The following is a 23,632-nucleotide window of genomic DNA, read 5'->3' on the forward strand; positions in this document are numbered from 1 at the left end:
CTGATATAACATCCCAATACTGTACTGACATAGCATCCCCAATACTGTACTGACATAACATCCCTAATACTGTACAGACATAACATCACCAATACTGACAAAACATTCCCAATATTGTACTGACATAGGATCCCCAATACTGTGATGACATAACATCACCAATACTGTGCTGACATAACATCCCCAATACTGTACTGACATAATATCCCCAATACTGTACTGACATAACATCCCCAATACTGTACTGACATAACATCCCCAATACTGTACTGACATAGCATCCCCAATACTGTACTGACATAATATCCCCAATACTGTACTGAGAAAACATCTCCAATACTGTACTGAGAAAACATCTCCAATACTGTACTGAGAAAACATCACCAACACTGTACTGACATAACATCACCAACACTGTACTGACATAACATCACCAATACTGACAAAACATCCCCTATACTGTACTGACATAGCATCCCCAATACTGTACTGAGAAAATATCTCCAATACTGTACTGAGAAAACATCTCAAATACTGTACTGACATAACATCCCCCATACTGTAATGACATAACATCCCCCATACTGTAATGACATAACATCCCCAATACTGTGCTGGCATAACATCCCCAATACTGTGCTGGCATAACATCCCCAATACTGTACTGACATAACATCCCCAATACTGTACTGATATAGCATCCCCAATACTGTACTGACATAACATCACCAATACTGTACTGACATAATATCCCCAATACTGTACTGACATAACATCCCCTAACTGTACTGATATAGCATCCCCAATACTGTACTGGCATAACATCCCCAATACTGTACTGGCATAACATCCCCAATACTGTACTGACAACGCATCCCCAATACTGTACTGACATAACATCCCCAATAGTGTACTTACAAAACATCCCTAATACTGTACTGACATAACATCCCCAATACTGTACTGACATAACATCCCCAATACTGTACGGACATAGTATCACCAATACTGTACGGATATAGCATCCCCAATACTGTACTGACATAACATCCCCAATACTGTACTGACATAATATCCCCAAAACTGTACTGATATAGCATCCCCAAAACTGTGCTGACATAACATCACCAATACTGTGCTGACATAACATCCCCAATACTGTACTGACATAACATTTCCAATACTGTACTGAGAAAACATCTCAAATACTGTACTGACATAACATCCCCAGTACTGTACTGATATAATATCCCAATACTGTACTGACATAGCATCCCCAATACTGTACTGACATAACATCCCTAATACTGTACAGACATAACATCACCAATACTGACAAAACATCCCCAATACTGTACTGACATAGGATCCCCAATACTGTACTGACATAACATCCCTAATACTGTACTGACATAGCATCCCCAATACTGTACTGACAAAGCATCCCCAACACAGTACTGACATAACATCCCCAATACTGTACTGACATAATATCCCCAATACTGTACTGACATAACATCCCCAATACTATACTGACATAAGATCCCCAATACTGTACTGACATAACATCACCAACACTGTACTGAGAAAATATCTCAAATACTGTACTGACATAACATCCCCAACACTGTACAGACAAAACATCCCCAATACTGTGCTGGCATAACGTCCCCAATACTGTGCTGGCATAACATCCCCAATACTATGCTGACATAACATTACCAATACTGTACTGACATAACATCCCCAATACTATACTGACATAACATCTCCAATACTGTACTGACACAACATCCCCAACACTGTACAGACAAAACATCCCCAATACTGTGCTGGCATAACATCCCCAATACTGTGCTGGCATAACATCCCCAATACTGTACTGACAAAACATCCACAACACTGTACTGATATAACATCCCCAATACTGTGCTGGCATAACATCCCCAAAACTGTGCTGGCATAACATCCCCAATACTGTGCTGGCATAACATCCCCAATACTGTGCTGGCATAACATCCCCAATACTATGCTGACATAACATCACCAATACTGTACTGATATAACATCCCCAATACTGTACTGACATAACATCACCAATACTGTACTGACATAACATCCCCAATACTATACTGACATAACATCACCAATACTGTGCTGACATAACATCCCCAACACTGTGCTGACATAACATCCCCAACACTGTGCTGACATAACATCCCAAACACTGTGCTGGCATAACATTCCCAATACTGTACTGACATAACATCCCAAATACTGTACTGACAAAACATCCCCAATACTGTGCTGACAAAGCATCCCCAATACTGTACCATACCTGCCTACCCTCCCGGTTTTCGCGGGAGGCTCCCGATTTTTCGGGTAACCTCCCGCACCCCCGGAAGGGTAGGCACTTCTCCCACATTCTGCCCACTTCCTAATGAAGTGGGCAGAATGGGGAGAACTTCCGCGGCGATCGCGGGTCCCTGTGTAGAGGGCAGGGCTTAAAGACACGAATCTTCATGAATCGGGTCAAATAGCCCCGCCCCTTATTTAAATATGCGCCAATTGCGGAAATTTGCTGTGGAGGGGGCGGGGCTTAATGCTGTGAATTGTTTGGCCCCGCCCCCGTCGGGACCCAGCTGCATCTCCTCCCCGGGTTCTCCCGGGGAGGAGATTTAAAAGGTAGGCAAGTATGTACTGTACTGGCATAACATCCCCAATACTGTGCTGACATAACATCACCCATACTGTACTGACATAACATTCCTCATACTGTACTGACATAACACCCCCAACACTGTGCTGACATAACATCCCCAACTCTGTGCTGACATAACATCACCAATACTGTGCTGACATAACATCCCCAATACTGTACTGGCATAACATTCCCAACACTGTACTGACATAACACCCCCAACACTGTGCTGACATAACATCCCCAACACTGTGCTGACATAACATCCCCAATACTGTGCTGACATAGCATCCCCAATACTGTGCTGACATAATATCACCAATACTGTACTGGCATAACATTCCCAGTACTGTACTGTCATAACATCCCCCATACTGTACTGGCATAACATCCCCCATACTGTACTGACATAACATCCCCAATACTGTGCTGGCATAACATCCCCAATACTGTGCTGGCATAACATCCCCAATACTGTGCTGACATAACATCCCCAATACTGTGCTGGCATAACATCCCCAATACTGTACTGGCATAACATCCCCAATACTGTACTGGCATAGCATCCCCAATACTGTACTGACATAACATCCCCAATACTGTACTGACATAATATCCCCAATACTGTACTGATATAGCATCCCCAATACTGTACTGACATAACATCACCAATACTGTACTGATATAATATCCCCAATACTGTATTGACATAACATCCCCTAACTGTACTGATATAGCATCCCCAATACTGTACTGGCATAACATCCCCAATACTGTACTGACAAAGCATCCCCAATACTGTACTGACATAACATCCCCAATATTGTACTGACAAAACATGTACATAACATCCCCAATACTGTACTGGCATAGCATCCCCAATACTGTACTGACATAACATCCCCAATACTGTACTGGCATAATATCCCCAATACTGTACTGATATAGCATCCCCAATACTGTACTGACATAACATCCCCAATACTGTACTGACATAACATCCCCAATACTGTACTGGCATAACATCCCCAATACTGTACTGACATAACATCACCAATACTGTACTGACATAATATCCCCAATACTGTACTGACATAACATCCCCTAACTGTACTGATCTAGCATCCCCAATACTGTACCTGCATAACATCCCCAATACTTTACTGACATAACATCCCCAATACTGTGATGACATAACATCACCAATATTGTGCTGACATAACATCCCCAATACTGTGCTGACATAACATCTCCAATACTGTACTGAGAAAACATCTCAAATACTGTACTGACATAACATCCCCAATACTGTACTGATATAACATCCCAATACTGTACTGACATAGCATCCCCAATACTGTACTGACATAACATCCCTAATACTGTACAGACATAACATCACCAATACTGACAAAACATTCCCAATATTGTACTGACATAGGATCCCCAATACTGTACTGACATAACATCCCCAATACTGTACTGACAAAGAATCCCCAATACTGTACTGACAAAGAATCCCCAACACACTACTGACATAACATCCCCAATACTGTACTGACATAACATCCCCAATACTGTACTGACATAACATCCCCAATACTGTACTGACATAGCATCCCCAATACTGTACTGACATAGCATCCCCAATACTGTACTGACATAGCATCCCCAATACTGTACTGACATAGCATCCCCAATTCTGTACTGACATAACATCCCCAATACTGTACTGAGAAAACATCTCCAATACTGTACTGAGAAAACATCTCCAATACTGTACTGACATAACATCCCCTATACTGTACTGACATAGCATCCCCAATACTGTACTGAGAAAATATCTCCAATACTGTACTGAGAAAACATCTCAAATACTGTACTGACATAACATCCCCCATACTGTAATGACATAACATCCCCCATACTGTACTGACATAACATCCCCAATACTGTGCTGACATAACATCCCCAATACTGTGCTGGCATAACATCCCCAATACTGTGCTGGCATAACATCCCCAATACTGTACTGATATAGCATCCCCAATACTGTACTGACATAACATCACCAATACTGTACTGACATAATATCCCCAATACTGTACTGACATAACATCCCCTAACTGTACTGATATAGCATCCCCAATACTGTACTGGCATAACATCCCCAATACTGTACTGGCATAACATCCCCAATACTGTACTGACAACGCATCCCCAATACTGTACTGACATAACATCCCCAATAGTGTACTGACAAAACATCCCTAATACTGTACTGACATAACATCCCCAATAGTGTACTGACAAAACATCCCCAATACTGTACTGACATAACATCCCCAATACTGTACGGACATAGTATCACCAATACTGTACGGATATAGCATCCCCAATACTGTACTGACATAACATCCCCAATACTGTACTGACATAATATCCCCAATACTGTACTGATATAGCATCCCCAATACTGTGCTGACATAACATCACCAATACTGTGCTGACATAACATCCCCAATACTGTATTGACATAACATCTCCAATACTGTACTGAGAAAACATCTCAAATACTGTACTGACATAACATCCCCAGTACTGTACTGATATAATATCCCAATACTGTACTGACATAGCATCCCCAATACTGTACTGACATAACATCCCTAATACTGTACAGACATAACATCACCAATACTGACAAAACATCCCCAATACTGTACTGACATAGGATCCCCAATACTGTACTGACATAACATCCCTAATACTGTACTGACATAGCATCCCCAATACTGTACTGACAAAGCATCCCCAACACAGTACTGACATAACATCCCCAATACTATACTGACATAATATCCCCAATACTGTACTGACATAACATCCCCAATACTATACTGACATAAGATCCCCAATACTGTACTGACATAACATCACCAACACTGTACTGACATAAGATCCCCAATACTGACAAAACATCCCCTATACTGTACTGACATAGCATCCCGAATACTGTACTGAGAAAATATCTCAAATACTGTACTGACATAACATCTCCAATACTGTACTGACATAACATCCCCAACACTGGACAGACAAAACATCCCCAATACTGTGCTGGCATAACGTCCCCAATACTGTGCTGGCATAACATCCCCAATACTATGCTGACATAACATTACCAATACTGTACTGACATAACATCCCCAATACTATACTGACATAACATCTCCAATACTGTACTGACACAACATCCCCAACACTGTACAGACAAAACATCCCCAATACTGTGCTGGCATAACATCCCCAATACTGTGCTGGCATAACATCCCCAATACTGTGCTGGCATAACATCCCCAATACTGTACTGACAAAACATCCACAACACTGTACTGATATAACATCCCCAATACTGTGCTGGCATAACATCCCCAAAACTGTGCTGGCATAACATCCCCAATACTGTGCTGGCATAACATCCCCAATACTATACTGACATAACATCACCAATACTGTACTGATATAACATCCCCAATACTGTACTGACATAACATTACCAATACTGTACTGACATAACATCCCCAATACTATACTGACATAACATCACCAATACTGTGCTGACATAACATCCCCAACACTGTGCTGACATAACATCCCCAACACTGTGCTGACATAGCATCCCCAATACTGTACTGGCATAACATCCCCAATACTGTACTGGCATAACATTCCCAATACTGTACTGACATAACATCCCCAATACTGTATTGACATAACATCCCCAATACTGTACTGACAAAACATCCCCAATACTGTGCTGACAAAGCATCCCCAATACTGTACCATACCTGCCTACCCTCCCGGTTTTCGCGGGAGGCTCCCGATTTTTCGGGTAACCTCCCGCACCCCCGGAAGGGTAGGCACTTCTCCCGCATTCTGCCCACTTCCTAATGAAGTGGGCAGAATGGGGAGAACTTCCGTGGCGATTGCGGGTCCCTGTGTAGAGGGCAGGGCTTAAAGACACGATTCTTCATGAATCGGGTCAAATAGCCCCGCCCGTTATTTAAATATGCGCCAATCGCGGCAATTTGCTGTTGAGGGGGCGGGGCTTAATGCTGTGAATTGTTTGGCCCCGCCCCCGTCGGGACCCAGCTGCTTCTCCTCCCCGGATTCTCCTGGGGAGGAGATTTAGAAGGTAGTCAAGTATGTACTGTGCTGGCATAACATCCCCAATACTGTGCTGACATAACATCACCAATACTGTACTGACATAACATTCCCAACACTGTACTGACATAACACCCCCAACACTGTACTGACATAACACCCCCAACACTGTGCTGACATAACATCCCCAATACTGTGCTGACATAACATCCCCAATACTGTACTGGCATAACACTCCCAACACTGTACTGACATAACACCCCCAACACTGTACTGACATAACACCCCCAACACTGTGCTGACATAACATCCCCAATACTGTGCTGACATAGCATCCCCAATACTGTGCTGACATAACATCCCCAATACTGTACTGGCATAACATCCCCCATACTGTACTGACATAACATCCCCAATGCTGTGCTGGCATAACATCCCCAATGCTGTGCTGACATAACACCCCTAATACTGTACTGACATATCCCCAATACTGTACTGGCATAACATCCCCAATACTGTACTGGCATAACATCCCCAATACTGTACTGGCATAACATCCCCAATACTGTACTGACAAAGCATCCCCAATACTGTACTGGCATAACATCCCCCATACTGTACTGACATAACATCCCCAATGCTGTGCTGGCATAACATCCCCAATACTGTACTGACATAGTATCCCCAATACTGTACTGATATAGCATCCCCAATACTGTACTGACATAACATCCCCAATACTGTACTGACATAATATCCCCAATACTGTACTGATATAGCATCCCCAATACTGTGCTGACATAACATCACCAATACTGTGCTGACATAATATCCCCAATCTGTACTGACATAACATCCCCAATACTGTACTGACATAACATCCCCAATACTGTACTGACATAACATCCCCAATACTGTGCTGACATAGCATCCCCAATACTGTACGGACATAACATCCCCAATACTGTACTGGCATAACATTCCCAGAGACATTTTCCCAGAGCCTCCAGTAATGCCCTTTATGCAGAGCTCACAGTAATGCCCCTTATGCAGAGCCCCCAGTAATGCCCTTAGTAGTGCCCCCAATAATGTCCCTTTATGCAGAGCCCCCAGTAATACCCCTTATGTTGTGCCCCCAGTAATGCCCTTTATGCTGTGCCCTCTCCCAGTATAGAACACGCCCCACTGACCTGTATGTGCAGTACTTACCTTTCTTCATGACGGCTGCTGGGCATCGCTCCAGTCCACACCGTCCCGCGTAGACGCTGCCGCTGACTGGATATAATTAGATGTAGAGCGGCAGGCGCAGGCTCCACTCGTCGCGGGCGACGTGGGTGAAGTCATGACGTCACCAACACGCTGCACCACTGGGAATGCTGTCCTCTGAAGCGATCTGAGGTTTCTGATCGCTTCAGAGACCACTGTTGCCAGCCTGTACTGCCCGATCGGAGCTGTGCTCCGATCATGGCATGGATGTGGGCCACATGCGGCCCGCGGGCCGGCTATAGCTGCCCGATCGGAGCTCAGCTCTGCTCGCGGCAGCGGGCCAACGTAGGGACCGGCCCAGCCACTGGTCCCAATTGCTTATGCAGTTGGGGAGGTACTGTAAGTCCCACACATTTGCTTCTCTGCCTTCATCCGAAGGGCTGGCCACATCCTCATGATGTCTGCCCAACCCCCTATCATGGACACGGACTAGCCCTGATTTGTCAAAGGCAACGCCTCAAGGGATTACACCGATAAAGCTGAGAGCACAAAATGTTAACATTTCATAAAATTACAAACAGCATCATGCACAATCCAGCAGACATCAAACAGAAAGATACATCTAACATATCAACCACTCTATATCCTGCATCAAAATGTGCACAACACAATGAAGATGCTGAGTCTGCTACTTCAAATGCCACCTACAGCTAAAGGATCGGCACAAGTCCTCACTCTTTCACTGGATGAAAAATCCTGAGCTCTAAAAGACGCTATAGAAACAGCTACTGTGCAAAATACTGTTCAAGATTATAAATAACTGAAGTGAATCAAGGAACATGTACACTGGAGGATGATAAGCCCATAGCACAAGGCAACATAAAAACAGCAAGAACAAGCAGTCCAAACACCTATTGTCGAGGCTGAAGACAATGTAGCAATGTCATGCAATAGGTCCCGCTAGTTGAGCGATTATTGTTAAACTGCCCGTGTGTCTAAGTCGCACCGCGCATGCATCAAGGTACATTCCTGTAGTCTCTTACAGCCACTTTTTATTTTCAGTATGATTGACAGCAAGAGAGCAAGTAACAGGCAGTGGTGGCAAAAAACGTAGGCGCATCACAACCGTTTTTGGGGCGTCACAGCTTGTGTCTGCGATCCCGCTCCTGCACCTCAGTTTCCGCAGCCAATCTGTATCCATAGGGTTACTCAGAACTGTGATAATCGAAAGATCTGCGACCGATGCTGTGTCTCTGTACATAGATGCTTCGATTTGCAAAGCCGCAGGTGGGTATCTTAATACAAGAGATATGCGCGAACCCCCCATGTTTTGGTTTTGACAAAACCACCCTCAAATGTTATGGTTTTGGTTTATGGCAAATCCACCCTCAACTGTTTTTTATTTTGGATTTCTTTAAAATTTATAAAAACAGCTAAAATAATGTAATTTGGACCTGCTTACATGCAATCTAAAACACGAGATCCATTTTTTTGCATCCAAATTCCGGACTTACGGGGAGATCCGAACAGGGACTCAGGTCCGGACTTATGGGGAGACCCAAACAGGGACTCAGGTCCGGACTTACGGGGAGACCCGAACAGGGACTCAGGTGCGGACTTACGGGGAGACCCGAACAGGGACTCGGGGAGATTTAATAAACATACTGTAATTATAATTATCTAATTTTTCCAGCATAATATCTGGAAAATGTGATTTTTATGTTTTCTCCATATTTAAGTGCAGTGAAAAGTACAGTGAAATCTCTGATGCCACAGACTTTTCCGTGTTTCCTAAACATACTCCTTCCCCCATATAATCTAATGGGGGTATTCTCCTGGAGATATTTATATGAACTGGAGAAGGGCTATTTATCTCTTTTTTTTTTAAACATACAGTGCTTACCATAGGAATGTATGTCAACATACACACATAATGGGCCTGGTACAAAGGTGGATGCAGTGACAATGTTTATATTATAATAATAATAAAAAAAAAAATATATATATATATTTATATTTACATAGAGTTGACTCTATGTAATTCTGTTTATTCCTACGGAGGGCACCCAACGTATTGGAGTGAGGCTGAGTGCCAAGCCTATGCTATAAAAACACATTTATATATAAAAGGGCACAGTATATATATGATAAACGAAAGGACTGTATAGGACTGGAGTGGGTTAAACCTCATAGGCTGGGGTGGACTTGTGTGGGGAATCATGTGATTAAGAATAGAGATAGGTAAGTGCGCTCTAGTCCACAGTACTAATGGTTTGAATGGGAGAAGCTTGCTGACAAGGTCACCACTTAACCTTTAAGATAAACAGAACAAGGAACAAACATATGAAAGTGTTTGTGCAGTGAACGCTCAATCATGTAAAATAAAATGTTCTGTCTTTGTGTCTATAAATGAAAATTGACAGTTTAGCCTCAGTAATGTTTGAAAAAATAAATTTGTTATCAGGAACCAATGTGAAATGAATGTCACAATATGAATCTAAAATACGCAGAATATAATCAAAAAGTATTATAAATGAATTATAATTTTAATCTCACATGTAGATAATGGCTATGTACAGATCAATTAATTGCACACTACATATGTTGACACAATATTGACACACTGGGGAAGGAGGGGGTGCACAGGTGAAAGTAAATAGCGGAGTAAATACAAATTGGTAAAAAGGAGGGGAGTGAGGATAAAAAATATATAAAATGACAATTAAAAATAAAAATAAAATTGAGCAGTAAATAAATGATGCAAATGTCTAAAATCCAATAATGATGTTGGAGCAATCGGATTCTGCTTAAAATCGATTGCTCCATGTTCTTAATGTGCAGGAAAAAAACAGCGCAATGTCTGTGTACACTTGATTGAATTAGTAATGGGTTCAATATAAGAATCCGGTCTGTTGAGTCCATATAATGTGGTAATCCCAGCATAAACCACGGCTCTGCAATAGCCGTGGCCCGCACACAGCCCGCTTCACTGCTGGCAGACAATGTATGGGGTGCCATTGGGCACAGCAGAGAATGCCTCACCAGACCGGAGCATATACCCAGGTGCTGGCAGTCCAATCAGGCATGGCAGCCGGGATGTGAACCCACTGCCTGTGCTGTGGCTGACAGTAAACTCTGGTCCCCTGTGCTGACGTGATCCTGCTGGCCGCGGTCACCACCTCGGAGCCGGAGCTGAGGATACCCTCCGCGGCGGCAGACCGGGTGGATCGGCCGCGAGTCAGATGAGTGTGCAGAGGGGGTAGCTTACCGGTAGGTGCAGCTGCTCCGATTGCTGCAAGCTAGGGTCCCTCCAGGTATTGTCCAGAAGCTGGTGGCGGCAAAAGTGTGGCATGATGTTCGAGTCCTCTTCTGGGTCCCACGCGGTCTGGAGCAACAGTGTGTCAGGTATTTCCAACCTGATGTCACCAACGCGTTTCGGCCGGCATTGGCGGCCTTTTTCAAGGATGATTGAGATGGTTACATAGTGTCTGTATTTGAGGAGGTTTGGGACACTCCTCCAGTCTCTAATTGGAGCAAACGTCACTGGCCGCACATCTCAATATAAATCAGTTGAGATGCATGGGAGATTGACAAGGATCAGGAATAGTGTATGGTGGAATGAAGTGAGCGGGAAATACAGCAGGAAAAGGAAAAATAAGAGCAAGTGCAAGGGGGAAAAAAAGGTACTAGGAGTATTCTGAATGTTCAGAATACAAAATCTCAGATATATAATAGAAATATACACATAACTTAAATAAATAATAGTAGATCCATATGGATAAAGAATAATGAATGGAATACATTAATAATACTGGTAGGACCTATAATAAATAAATACTGTATATGTATAGGTATTAAATGGTATATATTGCAATTCAATTGGAATCAGATTTGAAACTAAAAAAAAAAAAGAAGTGTGGATGAAGAGCAAATAAATAGTGTAATGAATGACTTCAAGATCCCAATCGGACATATGTCCTAAATAAATCTAAACTTATTAAATTGTTGAGCTAATAAGGGTAATAAATGTGCTATAGAACTATGAAGTGTAAATTGATTAATGAAATTGGTACTATAGCCTAAATTGGACTGTATCACTTATAGGATGGTTTGGATTTCTAAATCCACATTAAGTCCTGTAGGCACTAAGGTTTTAAGGTCCATGATCCACCTGATCTCCTCTCTGCTCAATTTCTTATTATAATCTCCTCCTCTTCAATTAGGTTTGACTAATTTTATGTAATAACAAAAAAGAAAAAAGGATATCAGTTGGCGCTTATCAAAAAGCAGCTGGTTCAGATGGAGGTGTCAGCTCCTGATAATGTAATATAGGAAAAAGATGGGAATGAACAGCGCTAGAAAATCTATCAGTATATGCAGATGAAAACCAACATGGCATAGATCATAAATCAATATATATTATCATAAACTACTACATGACTCTATACGGCTTGATTGAAAAAAATATAATTTAATATGATGTCCACAATCTGGACAGAGAAATAGCAATAAAACTGATACAATTATTATTTGTTATTTTTTATTTACACTGTTTATTATTTATTTATTTTATTTTTTACTATTATTATTTTTTTGATTATTGTCATTGTATCAGTTTTATTGCTATTTCTCTGTCCAGATTGTGGACATCATATTAAATTATATTTTTTTCAATCAAGCCGTATAGAGTCATGTAGTAGTTTATGATAATATATATTGATTTATGATCTATGCCATGTTGATTTTCATCTGCATATACTGATAGATTTTCTAGCGCTGTTCATACCCATCTTTTTGACTAATTTTATGCCCACAAACCTTAATTTGGAGGCGTCCTTGTTTTTGAAGTGCAGTGACACACTATGATCTTCAAACCCTTTATGGATATTTCTTCTATGCTCTCCTATTCTTTGTTTTAAGCATCTGGTAGTCTTCCCAATGTACTGCTTGCTACATGGGCAAGTGAGGAGGTAAAGTACACCTCTGGTATCACAGGTTATCATGTCCTGGATTTTGTACGTGTTTCCCGTACTGCTTGATTTAAAAGTCAAGGTTGGTAACGTGGTCCGATGATTGGATATTCTGCAGTTCAGGCATCTGCCACAATGAAAAAAGCCTTTATTTTTCCCCATTGAAAGTGAGGCCTGAACAGAATTCGCAGGTAGTTGATGATTGTGGACAAGTTTTTGTTTGTTTTTGTCTCCGTGTCTTTATTTCAAATGAGCATGGTTTATTGTCGCTGACTCACACATGGGTCAATCCTCAGACGATAAGAGGTTTAATATATAGATAGATAGACAGATAGATAGATAGATAGATAGATAGATAGATAGATAGATAGATAGGAAGAGGGAACAGTATATGTGTGTGTGTGTGTGTGTGTGTGTGTGTGTGTGTGTGTGTGTGTGTGTGTGTGTGTGTGTGTGTGTGTGTGTGTGTGTATGTATATGTATGTACTATGTATACAGTATAGTGTTTTGCCTCTTCATTACATATGCCAGGAGTGCCGCCCTATCTATCTATCTATCTATCTATCTATCTATCTATCTATCTATCTATCTATCTATCTATTCACTACCTGATCATAAGGAGGTCATCACGTAAATGTGTTTACCAAAATTTGTTCGCACTCTGCATCACCTGGCAAACCTAACGTTCACGGTGAGCTCTGGCTATCACTGTGCACACCGTGCACACGCGCCATAGCCTTAGCTATGGGAAGGAGTGTCTTACGAGAGGAGGGGGTCCGTGTGCATTCCCCATCCAGGGTCCCATCCTCTCTCCCCGGTGGCGTCCACCGCAGCATCAGTAGACTCTGGGCACTAGAGTGCCCAGAGTCTACTGCGCATGCGCAGATCGCCGGGGAAATGGCGCAGCCACCATATTCCCAGCGATTTCCTCACTGCGCATGTGCAAAACACCAGAAATACTGCCGTGATGCCCATTTTCCGGCATTTTGAGCAGCACTGAGACACCCGATGCGGGACCTTGGAGAGGTAAGTTTTACATAATATGGATGCAGGACCCGGGGGCCCGTGTGCACCACACACCCTGCACCCATTATAGATACGTCCCTGGCTATGGGACTAAAGAGGACTGGGGATGGGGACAGGTAAGTATAATGGGTAGGGTTGGGACTTTAATGGGTGGAGCGAGCAGCTGACTTTACCCAGGTGCATTATTTACAATATATTTTATATATATATATATATATATACATATATATACATACACGCACACATATGTATATATTATATATATACATATAAATACATCTAAAATATAAAACTTATACTATATATAGACAAATACATATACATATACAGTATATATATATATATATATATATATATATATATTGTATGCAATGTATAAACACAAATATATAAAGCGCACACACAATGGGCACTGTACAGTTCCCCCGGGACACAGTGCCCCTCTAGCAGCAGCAGAGAGAACACAGCGTTCCCCTCCTCTGCTCCTCCCAGCACACAGTAACGGGCCCCCCAGCAGCAGCAGAGAACACAGCGTCCCTCCATCTCTCCCTCCCGGCATACAGCAGTGGACACCCACCCCCGCCCGCAGCAGAGCACACAGCCCCTACCACCTCTCGGCACACAGCAGAGGGCCACCCCCCGCAAGATGTATTCCCCCTCTATGCCCACTTGGATGGTAGGGAATGACGCTGGACACTGGCTGATGATGTCAGGGTCCTCTCCGTGAAGGAGATTTAGACATTATCGTGGCTGTGGTAGGTAATAGCAGGAATCAATGTGCCTGCCGCTGCGCTGCTATAACTAAGCAGCAAAAAGATAGATACTTTCTTAGAAGATAATAAACAAAATTAGGACGTACTTGTTCAATCAGTAAATGAGTGAAAATAATAATATTGTCATAAAGGTACCAAATACAATTACAACAAAATTAAACATTATATTATATTTAAACTGTGTCTAAGACATTAATGACTTGTCATATAGGTACAGGATACAAGAAAAAAAAAAGCATTAAACATTAAATTACAACTAAACTGGCTAAAACATGAATTACTTCCTTTGAATTTATGTCTTAGCCACAGTTTGATTGTCATTTAATGTTTAAAATGTGTTGTTATTGTAATTGACACCTTTGCGGCACGTCATTAATGCCTTAGCCACAGTTTAACTGAAAGTTAATGTTAAATGTTTAACATTTTAAATATATTTTTTTATTAAGTTGATATAAATATTATTATCTAGCAACCCTGACACCCTCATCCCCATCACTCCCTCCCTTTCTCCTGGGCCCTTTGGAATGAAAGATTGGTAACACTGACCTTGATTTGTGACTACTATGGCCCTGAATAAGAATCACATACAACTCTGCTGAAATTTGTACGCTGGCCAAGATTGGAAGTTTAGTGCTATTATGCGTCGGTGCACGGATCTCTGCCACTGCACAGCCCACTAACGCAGCCATCATTACTGGTATCAGCACTGACACCTGCCCTATACTATATAAGAGATATGACAAATATTGGCGTCTATTAAACTCAACTGAGAATAGGACGGAACTCTAGCTACAGGGCACAACACTTCCATGACATGATTTTCTTCCCAGTTGTACACAACTTTCCCTGGGAGAACCTCTCCCTGGGAGAACCTCTCCCTGGGAGAACCTCTCCCACACTTCTCATCCTGTGATCAACCAGATGGCAGCACATGAGTCCTTGCTTTCTCCTGCTGCACAAAGCGCGCTCATATGTCTCTCTATATCTGTCAACTCCTGCAGATCTGTATTTGTCCACATTTACATTATTACACTCATACAGAAGACAGCGTTACCTATCGGCCCAAGCTTAAAAAAGCTAAGCTTTTAGGAGCTTGATAAATTGACCTAGACCACAATCTAGTTGATCATTTTGGAGACTGCCATCTTCAGTGTAGTTTGCGAAACACAGGAGAAAGCTCTACTGCATTAAGCCTTTGTTAAATATGCATTTTTTGCATGATCTATAGATGCGATATGCTATAGAACCTATATAAGACCCAGGAATTTCTGCTTATTTACACTACACTGAATCAATTCAATACACACAGCTTTTAGGAAAAATTCCTTACTTCAGCAGCATACTCAATTGCAACTATTGCGCATGCGTACGTACCGCACTGTGAGTGCGCTGCAATCGCACTGCGATTACGCACGCAGATAGGAATCCATTGCATACGCAGTTTGAGTGCTCACTACGTGCGACGAGACATGCAGTTTCTGCGACGGGTCAGACCTGCTGTAATTGTGCGTAACAGGCCAATATGCTTCGATGTTACCGATTACAGATGTGAGAAAGCAGAAAAAGAGAAATAATGTAAGTGCACTCTCTAACCATGCTAAACCTAATAATAATACTGCTATATTGCATCAAAGAGGTTCTTAGCATAATAATGGCCATAATTATGGGCCTGTCCACCGCATCCAGGTGACCTCTATCAAGCAGGTCCCTAACACTCAATGGGTTTAGCATGGTTAGAGTGTACCCTTGCATTTTTTCTCTTTTTCTGCTTGTAGCACTACTAGTTTCAGCAGGTAGCACTTCACATTGTGCTTAGTGTGTGCAATCTAGGGCCCCTCCCCCTATGCAGGCTGTGATAAAGCAGCAGTGGGCGTCTCTATGCTGGCTGAGCGGTGGCAGGTATTAGCATATTTTCGCAGCTTCATTACGTGCGATTATGCAGCTGCGATCACAATCGCGATCCTTACTGAATCAGGCCCATAGTACATTATTTAGCAATGTTCAGTGCAGCTCAATGAACTTATCTCTGGTTCCAACTAAATGTAACATCTAATCAAGTGCAGTGGGCCTGAGTTGTACGCTATGTCGATGTTTTCACATTTGAGCGATTATCGTCCGTCTGCGCATGCGTCTGAGTCGCAATGCGTATGCGTCAAGATACATTCCTGATGCCATTCTGCGCGACCATAGAGTTACTCAGGACTGCTAACATCAAATGATCTGTGACCAATGCTTGCCCTTCTGCTCAACAGGAGGATTCTGTCCTCCATGAGCTCGCCTTAGGACACCTGCGGTATGCAAATGCCGCAATTTGCAAAGCCGCAGGGGGACGTCTCACTACATAGTCCAGCAGCTGCGACATTTGCATATATTTGCACATCAGTGGGGTACGGGATCGCAGCTGCAGAGGCAATTTGCGTACAACTCTGGCCCAATATCTTATACATGATTCCATTCACATTTCCACGATCAGATGTGATACTCTTTACCATGACTAAGTATTAGCCAAAAAACAAGGTTTATCACTACTAACATGTACAAAATATAGGTGAGAATGACTATATCTACTTATGTTTACAATCTTGGATTCGATTCCCACAACAGCCCTGTCTGACTGTAAGCTCCACTGGGGCAGGGACTGAGATGAATGGCCAAATATTCTCTGTAAAGCGCTGCGGAATATTTGTGCATTATATACAACTGTTAATTAATAAATAAGAGTATTAATTAAATTACAAATTCAAATGGGTGTATATATGCCATCCATATATATATTCTCCAAGCTGCCTCTCTCTGTACCTTTATTTCTCTGTCTTATGCTTTTGTTGCAATTATTGTTTTATTGGCAACTCTTATAATTCTTCTGTAATAGTGTGCTACACCTGAAATTACTATGATTACTGCCAGGGCCGGACTGCCTATCTGGCAGTCCTGGCAAATGCCAGAAGGGCGAGTTGGCAGATGGGCTGGTCCGGCTAGTGCAGTGCCACCACGGCCAGTGAGCCCGTCCAACCCCCACCCCCACTATCAGTAACTTGGTCCTTCCCATCCCAGAATACAGGGCACAATGTCAATAAACCGCGTGACGCCATCGTACCCGCCGTGTGCCGTGCGGTATTATGGGAGGAGCGCTGCTGATATGGAGAGCATGCAGCGAAGCGGGAGCCGCGCACCAGCCTGCACCTTGGGTTGATATGGTGAGGAATCTGGGCTCTGTAGTGCTCTCTCAGGTAAGGTGCTGTGTATATTTGTATATCATCACTGTATACTATGTGAGTGTATCGTAAGGGACATTATTATTGTTATTATTATCAGACAGGCTGCTGTGTGACTTGTGGTGCTGCTACATGAGGGTATACTGTACCTTGTAGCATAACATGGGCCACGTATGAGTAAACACATAATATCACTATAATGGAAGGGGAATTATTATTATCAGACAGGCTGCTGTGTGACTTGTAGTACTACATGAGGGTATAACTTGGTTACAATGCCGACACAAGGAGCTAAGTGTACTACCCTTCCCCTACCCCTAATCCTCCTCACAGTCTAACCCCAAACCTCATCCCAGCAGCCTATCCCTCCCGACAGCCTAACCCTAACCCTCCACCTAGTGCTTAACCCTAATGATAACCCTCCCCTTAACCCCAATACATACAGTCGGCATGCTGGCTTTAAATGCCAGGGCCTATTTTTAGTCCCACTCCAGCCCTGATTACTACCCATACGTGCTTACTCTCCTGGGTAGTCCAGGGGGGAGACTCTCCAAAAAGTCTGGAAGTATAATCAAGTCCCACTGAGGCAGCCCACGACCACCCGGTGCCAACCACTTCCAGAGTGAAGTGTGCGGCACCGGGCAGCTTGCTAACATGATTTCCACTGAATCACGTAATTGTGGGCCCACTTTACAATTCAGGTAATTGCGGCAATGTATAGCAGGGGGCGGGGCCAAATTTAAGTGATTATGCAGTCACGCCCCCTGTACCACCCACTTGGCCACGCCTCGCCCCCGCATCGCCAACATGACCGCCCCACCCTGAGGAGGGAGCCCAGAAGTCGGCAAGTTTGGTATTACCTATATGTTTCTTTTCCATCAGATTCAGGGTATGAATAAATTTCATTTTAAATAGCAACATACAAACATTTCATGCAGCTGGCATCTAAACAATGAAAGTGCGACCTCTCTGTGCTGGGTTTATGACAGGACTATTGACATTTGCATCATGCTATTAAGCAGCCACTTTGCATCCACACAGTACTCCCTTTGCTCTTGCTCTAACAAAAGAGGCTATGAGTGGATGAACGTTATTTACCTTTGCTGTGTCAAACACAAGAGCTTTTCCTTATTATACAGTCACAGCAGCCTGGGTTTAGGAATAGGAGAACCGGAGCCAGCAGGCACAAGCCCCTCAGCTGAATTAAAATAGTAGGAGTTCTTTTATAGTAGCTAGCCTCCATCTTGTCAGAGAGGTGAACAGTGGTGGCAGAGATAGGCATGATAGCAAATTCTATTTACAGGTTCTTAATTACTTGACTAAATGACATAAGCGGTAAACTCACCAGTCTGACAGGTTCCATACTCAGCTGAAAAAAAAAGAAAAAGAAAAATTTTATTTGAATGGAAAACATCAACTATTTCATTACTTTCTGTATATTATTTTACTTATAATAGCAGAACTTTAGAAATCAAAGTAGTAAGTTCTCATATTGTAACCTAAAAGCAAGGTACCAAATAGCCAATAGCGGCTCTTCTGTCTGCTGGTTCTGCTGTCTGTGTAAGGTAAGTGGTAGAGGAATGTGGGACAATGAAAAACAGGGATGTTTGGTGATGAAGAAGTGCTATTAATTGCTAAGTGATGTGTTTAGCAGTGGCGTAACTAGGGTATTGGGAGCCCAGGGCAAGATGAAAAATGGAGCTCCCCCACCTATGTGTGCATGCCGACAAAGTGGGTGTGGCCACATGGGGCGTGGCCACTGAAAAATGGGGTGTGTCAACATGACACACCACCGTTACTCGTCACTCTGGGCGCATTCCTTTCCATTCCATATGCACCTTAATGCCCCCAGTAGTAGTACCCCTCATACAGTGCCCATTATGCAGTGCTCCTGGTAGTAGTGACCTCATGCAATGCCCACTGTAGTAGTGCCCCTTATGCAGTGCCAGAGGCAGAACTATGGGAGACAATGGAGGCGCCTGCCGCTGGGCTCCAGCTCTGAAGGGGTCACCTCCTCCATTGTCCACAACATATTCACCCCACTTAGGGCTGTAACTATGTACCCGGAGTGTACCTTCGTGGCCCTTCCCGGCACCTGAGAAGCCACCATACACTAGTGGAGAGCTCCATGTCACACCATCAGCTGCTGCCTTCGTCTGTCTATAGCCCGTCTGCACGCAAATTGCTACATTACAGTGTCAGCGGCTGTGATGGGGGGAGGCACCAAATTATAACTTGCCTCCGGGCGTCTGGGATGAATTTACACCACTGTGCAGTGCCCCGTTGTACTGCACATTATGCAGTGCCCCCAGTATTGCCCCTTATGCAGTGCCCCAGTAGTGCCAAATATACAGTTCCCCTTATACAGTGTCCCACTAGTGCCCCTTATATAGTGCCCCCAGTAGTGCCCAATATATAGTGCGCCCAGTAGTTCCCCTTATGTAGTCCCCTCTATGCAGTGCTCAATATACAGTTCCCTACTACAGGGGACACTGCATAACTGGCACTGTATAAGGGGCACTGCAACAGGAGGCATTGCATAAGGGGCACTACTACTGGGGACATTGCATAAGGGGCACTACTACAGAGGGCATTGCATGAGGGGCACTACTACTAGAGGCATTGCATAATGGGCACTGTATGAAGGGTACTACTACTGGGGGCATTAAGGTGCATATGGAATGGAAAGGAATGCTCCCAGAGTGACGAGAAATGGTGGTGTGTCATGTTGACACGCGCCCATTTTCAGTGGCCATGCCCCTTTGTGGCATGTGGACACACCCACTTTTTCAGCGCGCATGCCTTCGCCGTGCGCACATAGGGGGGGCTCCCTTTTTCATCTTGCTCTCTGCTTCAAATACCCTAGTTACGTCACTAATACGTGGCCTCTCCATCTAAAACATCCCCAAAGAAATACAATTGTATGCTTGCTGGACTAGTAGGTTTGGTAATTTTATCTGATTTATCTAATATCATAATAATGGAAGGGAAACAGGGGAGATCCTGAGTACTGGTAAGGAAAAAAGGAAATCACAATATGGTATTACATATGAGTTGTTTACTAGCCACTATTCCTAAAGGATAAAATGGTATCCATAGGAGTCATATGTGAACAGCACACTGAAGAAGCAAACAGCGAAACGGCCGTCTGTAAGACAGGGACCTGCAGTACACGTGCAGGCTACCCTGTGAGAATGGTAACACAGCACATATAGCTGAGAACACCAGTATACTAAGACTGCATCCAGGCACTTGCGATCTGCAGTAATCCCTATATGGCAGTAGGTACACTCCCTTTCTCTTTCTCAGTGGACTCAGGCCCTGATTCAGAGCCGGACGCTCTGACAGAGCGCTCGCTCTGAATCAGGGCCGGTCTTTTTTTTTTTAGAACGGCCTCCTGGCCGCTTGCATAGCTGTGGGTGACCACCCACAGCTATAGCAAGCGGCCAGGAAGATGGTAGCGATGGTCAAGACCATCGCGACCATCGGGCTTGCGACGAGACCCTTGTGGTAGGGTCTCATTGCCGCAAGCCCCAGAGAGATTTCGGCTCTAACATATCCAAAATCTCTCCCACTGACATCACTCGTCTGCAATGTCTGTAGATATCAGAGTCCCCCCACAACCTTGGGTACACACACTCCACGTTACTGGACCACATTCTCCTGTCACCACTAGTTCTGCACCGCTCACTCCCCACCAAGGCTTAATAGCATATGGAGAAGCAGCAGCTTGCATTACTGTGAAAAGGTGCACAGACATTTTGCTCATTTTGGGCTCTATATACTACAATCCGCATATTGAATGCAGATTGTAGTGTGATATTAACGACTGACTTTGCATTGCGAATTCAGGCAATATCACAGGGATTTACTAAAAATCCCTTGCAGGGACAGAGCTTGCGATAAAGCTCTGTCCCTGAGAAACCCATCCGCACACTAGTCACGGTATTTTCACAAAAGTATAAAAATACCGTGACAAAGTGCCCGCGCATGCGCCGACCGGCCGCCACTGCTACCCACCTGGCACTAAGCCCCACCCCCACGATCGCGGACCCCCCGTGACCCCCCCTCTCCCTTAATTACACTTACCTGCATGATCCGGGCCTCCGTTGATGTCTTCTATGCCACCCATCAGGTGACCCGATCACCTGATGACCAGGCCGCAGTGCACTATGGGAGATCAGCTGACCGGAGGGGAGACATCACTGGAGGCCCGATCACCGGTCCCTGGAGTCAGATAAGTAAAAAAAAAAATTTGACAATTTTTTTTTCTTTTTTTTTTTACAGTAATCAGCTTGCGGCCTGTTTAGACCACACAACTGATTACTGGGACCGACTCCCGCCTCTGCTCTGCCCGCTAGAGCATGGCAGGAGGCCGGTAACCGGGAGGGACCCTGGATAGCGCCACCTCCAGGTGGCGTTATTATCACAGGGCTTTTCCCGGTATTTTTTTACAATTTATTTTTAGTAACTTTGGTCGGATCACATTTCCCATTAGAATTATGGGAAATGCGATCTGATTACTAAAAATAAGTGATACTTAGGGGTTGGAGTACAATTTTACGAATATTACTCCAATTGCCCTGTAATAACTATAGATGATACTAAAATAATGTGAAAAGGGTGTAAAAAACCCTTTTTCACTTTATTTTAGTAAAAATAATGTTAATAAATAGAGCCCTTAGTTTTTTTTTATCTCTGACCACTATCTTATACTCTCTCTTACTTAAATATCGGGTACTCTCATTGCACTACTCGAATTGGAGGTCCTTGCACTGATATAACAAGGTCCCCTAAAGCGGTGAGTCCAAAAGATGCTCTTACACTTATTCACGTCCCAGAGCAGACTATGAGGCACGCTCACTCCCTGTATTAATGTTTGCACACAGGGAGCAGCAGCTGCACCAAAGTACGCCAGAGAGGGATCTGTTCTGTATCTATCTATCCCCCCTACTCTTGTCCATATATGCTGAACATTTATTATTTTATCACTGTAACACCTGTGGTGGGTGCAAATCTATATGCTAATAGGAGATAAATTCTCATGTGCATCAGTTACCAGATAGAGGAGCTCATTCAGACCCGCTCGCAAGTTGTGGTCGCTCGCTGGCAAAAAGGGGCCGGTTATTTAAATGAAGTGCTCGCACTGCTTCGCATAAGGACGCCCACTATGTTTTAGCGAGCTACGGCACACTGCGCTCGCAAGTGTATAAAGACGCCCCCTTGCCATTCGCAACACGTCATCTCTGGGAAATGTAGGATAAATCGGGACCATCGTGAGCCATCGGAGCTGCTCGCAGCCCTTGGTGTTGCCTTAACCCGCCACAAGCGCAGCGATCAGTGCTGGCTGAAATACATGCAGGTGACGCGTACAATGGTGCTACTTTGCTAATTATGCACGCCCGTTAAACACCATTTTGGAGGCCTGACATGCCTGCGTTCGCTCATCCACTCCCCCGATTACAAGCACCTTCCCCTGTTACCTACCACAAACGGCGCTATCTGTCACTCAAAGCAGCGACCTGATAGTGGCTTACGAGCAACCAAAATCAGAACGCAAAGACTGGCTTG

General features: G+C 43.6%; 1 protein-coding gene across 1 annotated transcript in view; it reads right to left on the reverse strand.

Annotated features, from left to right (window-relative positions):
* LOC148515088 (adhesion G protein-coupled receptor E5-like) overlaps nucleotides 1–23,632 on the reverse strand; it is a 216,890-nt gene that overhangs the window by 145,282 nt on the left and 47,976 nt on the right. The window contains exon 2 of the mRNA XM_088480313.1: nucleotides 19,407–19,430. Within this exon, the coding sequence (XP_088336439.1) occupies nucleotides 19,407–19,430 (24 nt within the window). The remainder of the gene's footprint in view (nucleotides 1–19,406; nucleotides 19,431–23,632) is intronic.

Source organism: Taudactylus pleione, unplaced genomic scaffold (assembly GCF_031769625.1).
Source record: "Taudactylus pleione unplaced genomic scaffold, aTauple2 ptg000253l, whole genome shotgun sequence".
In the NCBI taxonomy this organism is placed as follows: domain Eukaryota; kingdom Metazoa; phylum Chordata; class Amphibia; order Anura; family Myobatrachidae; genus Taudactylus; species Taudactylus pleione.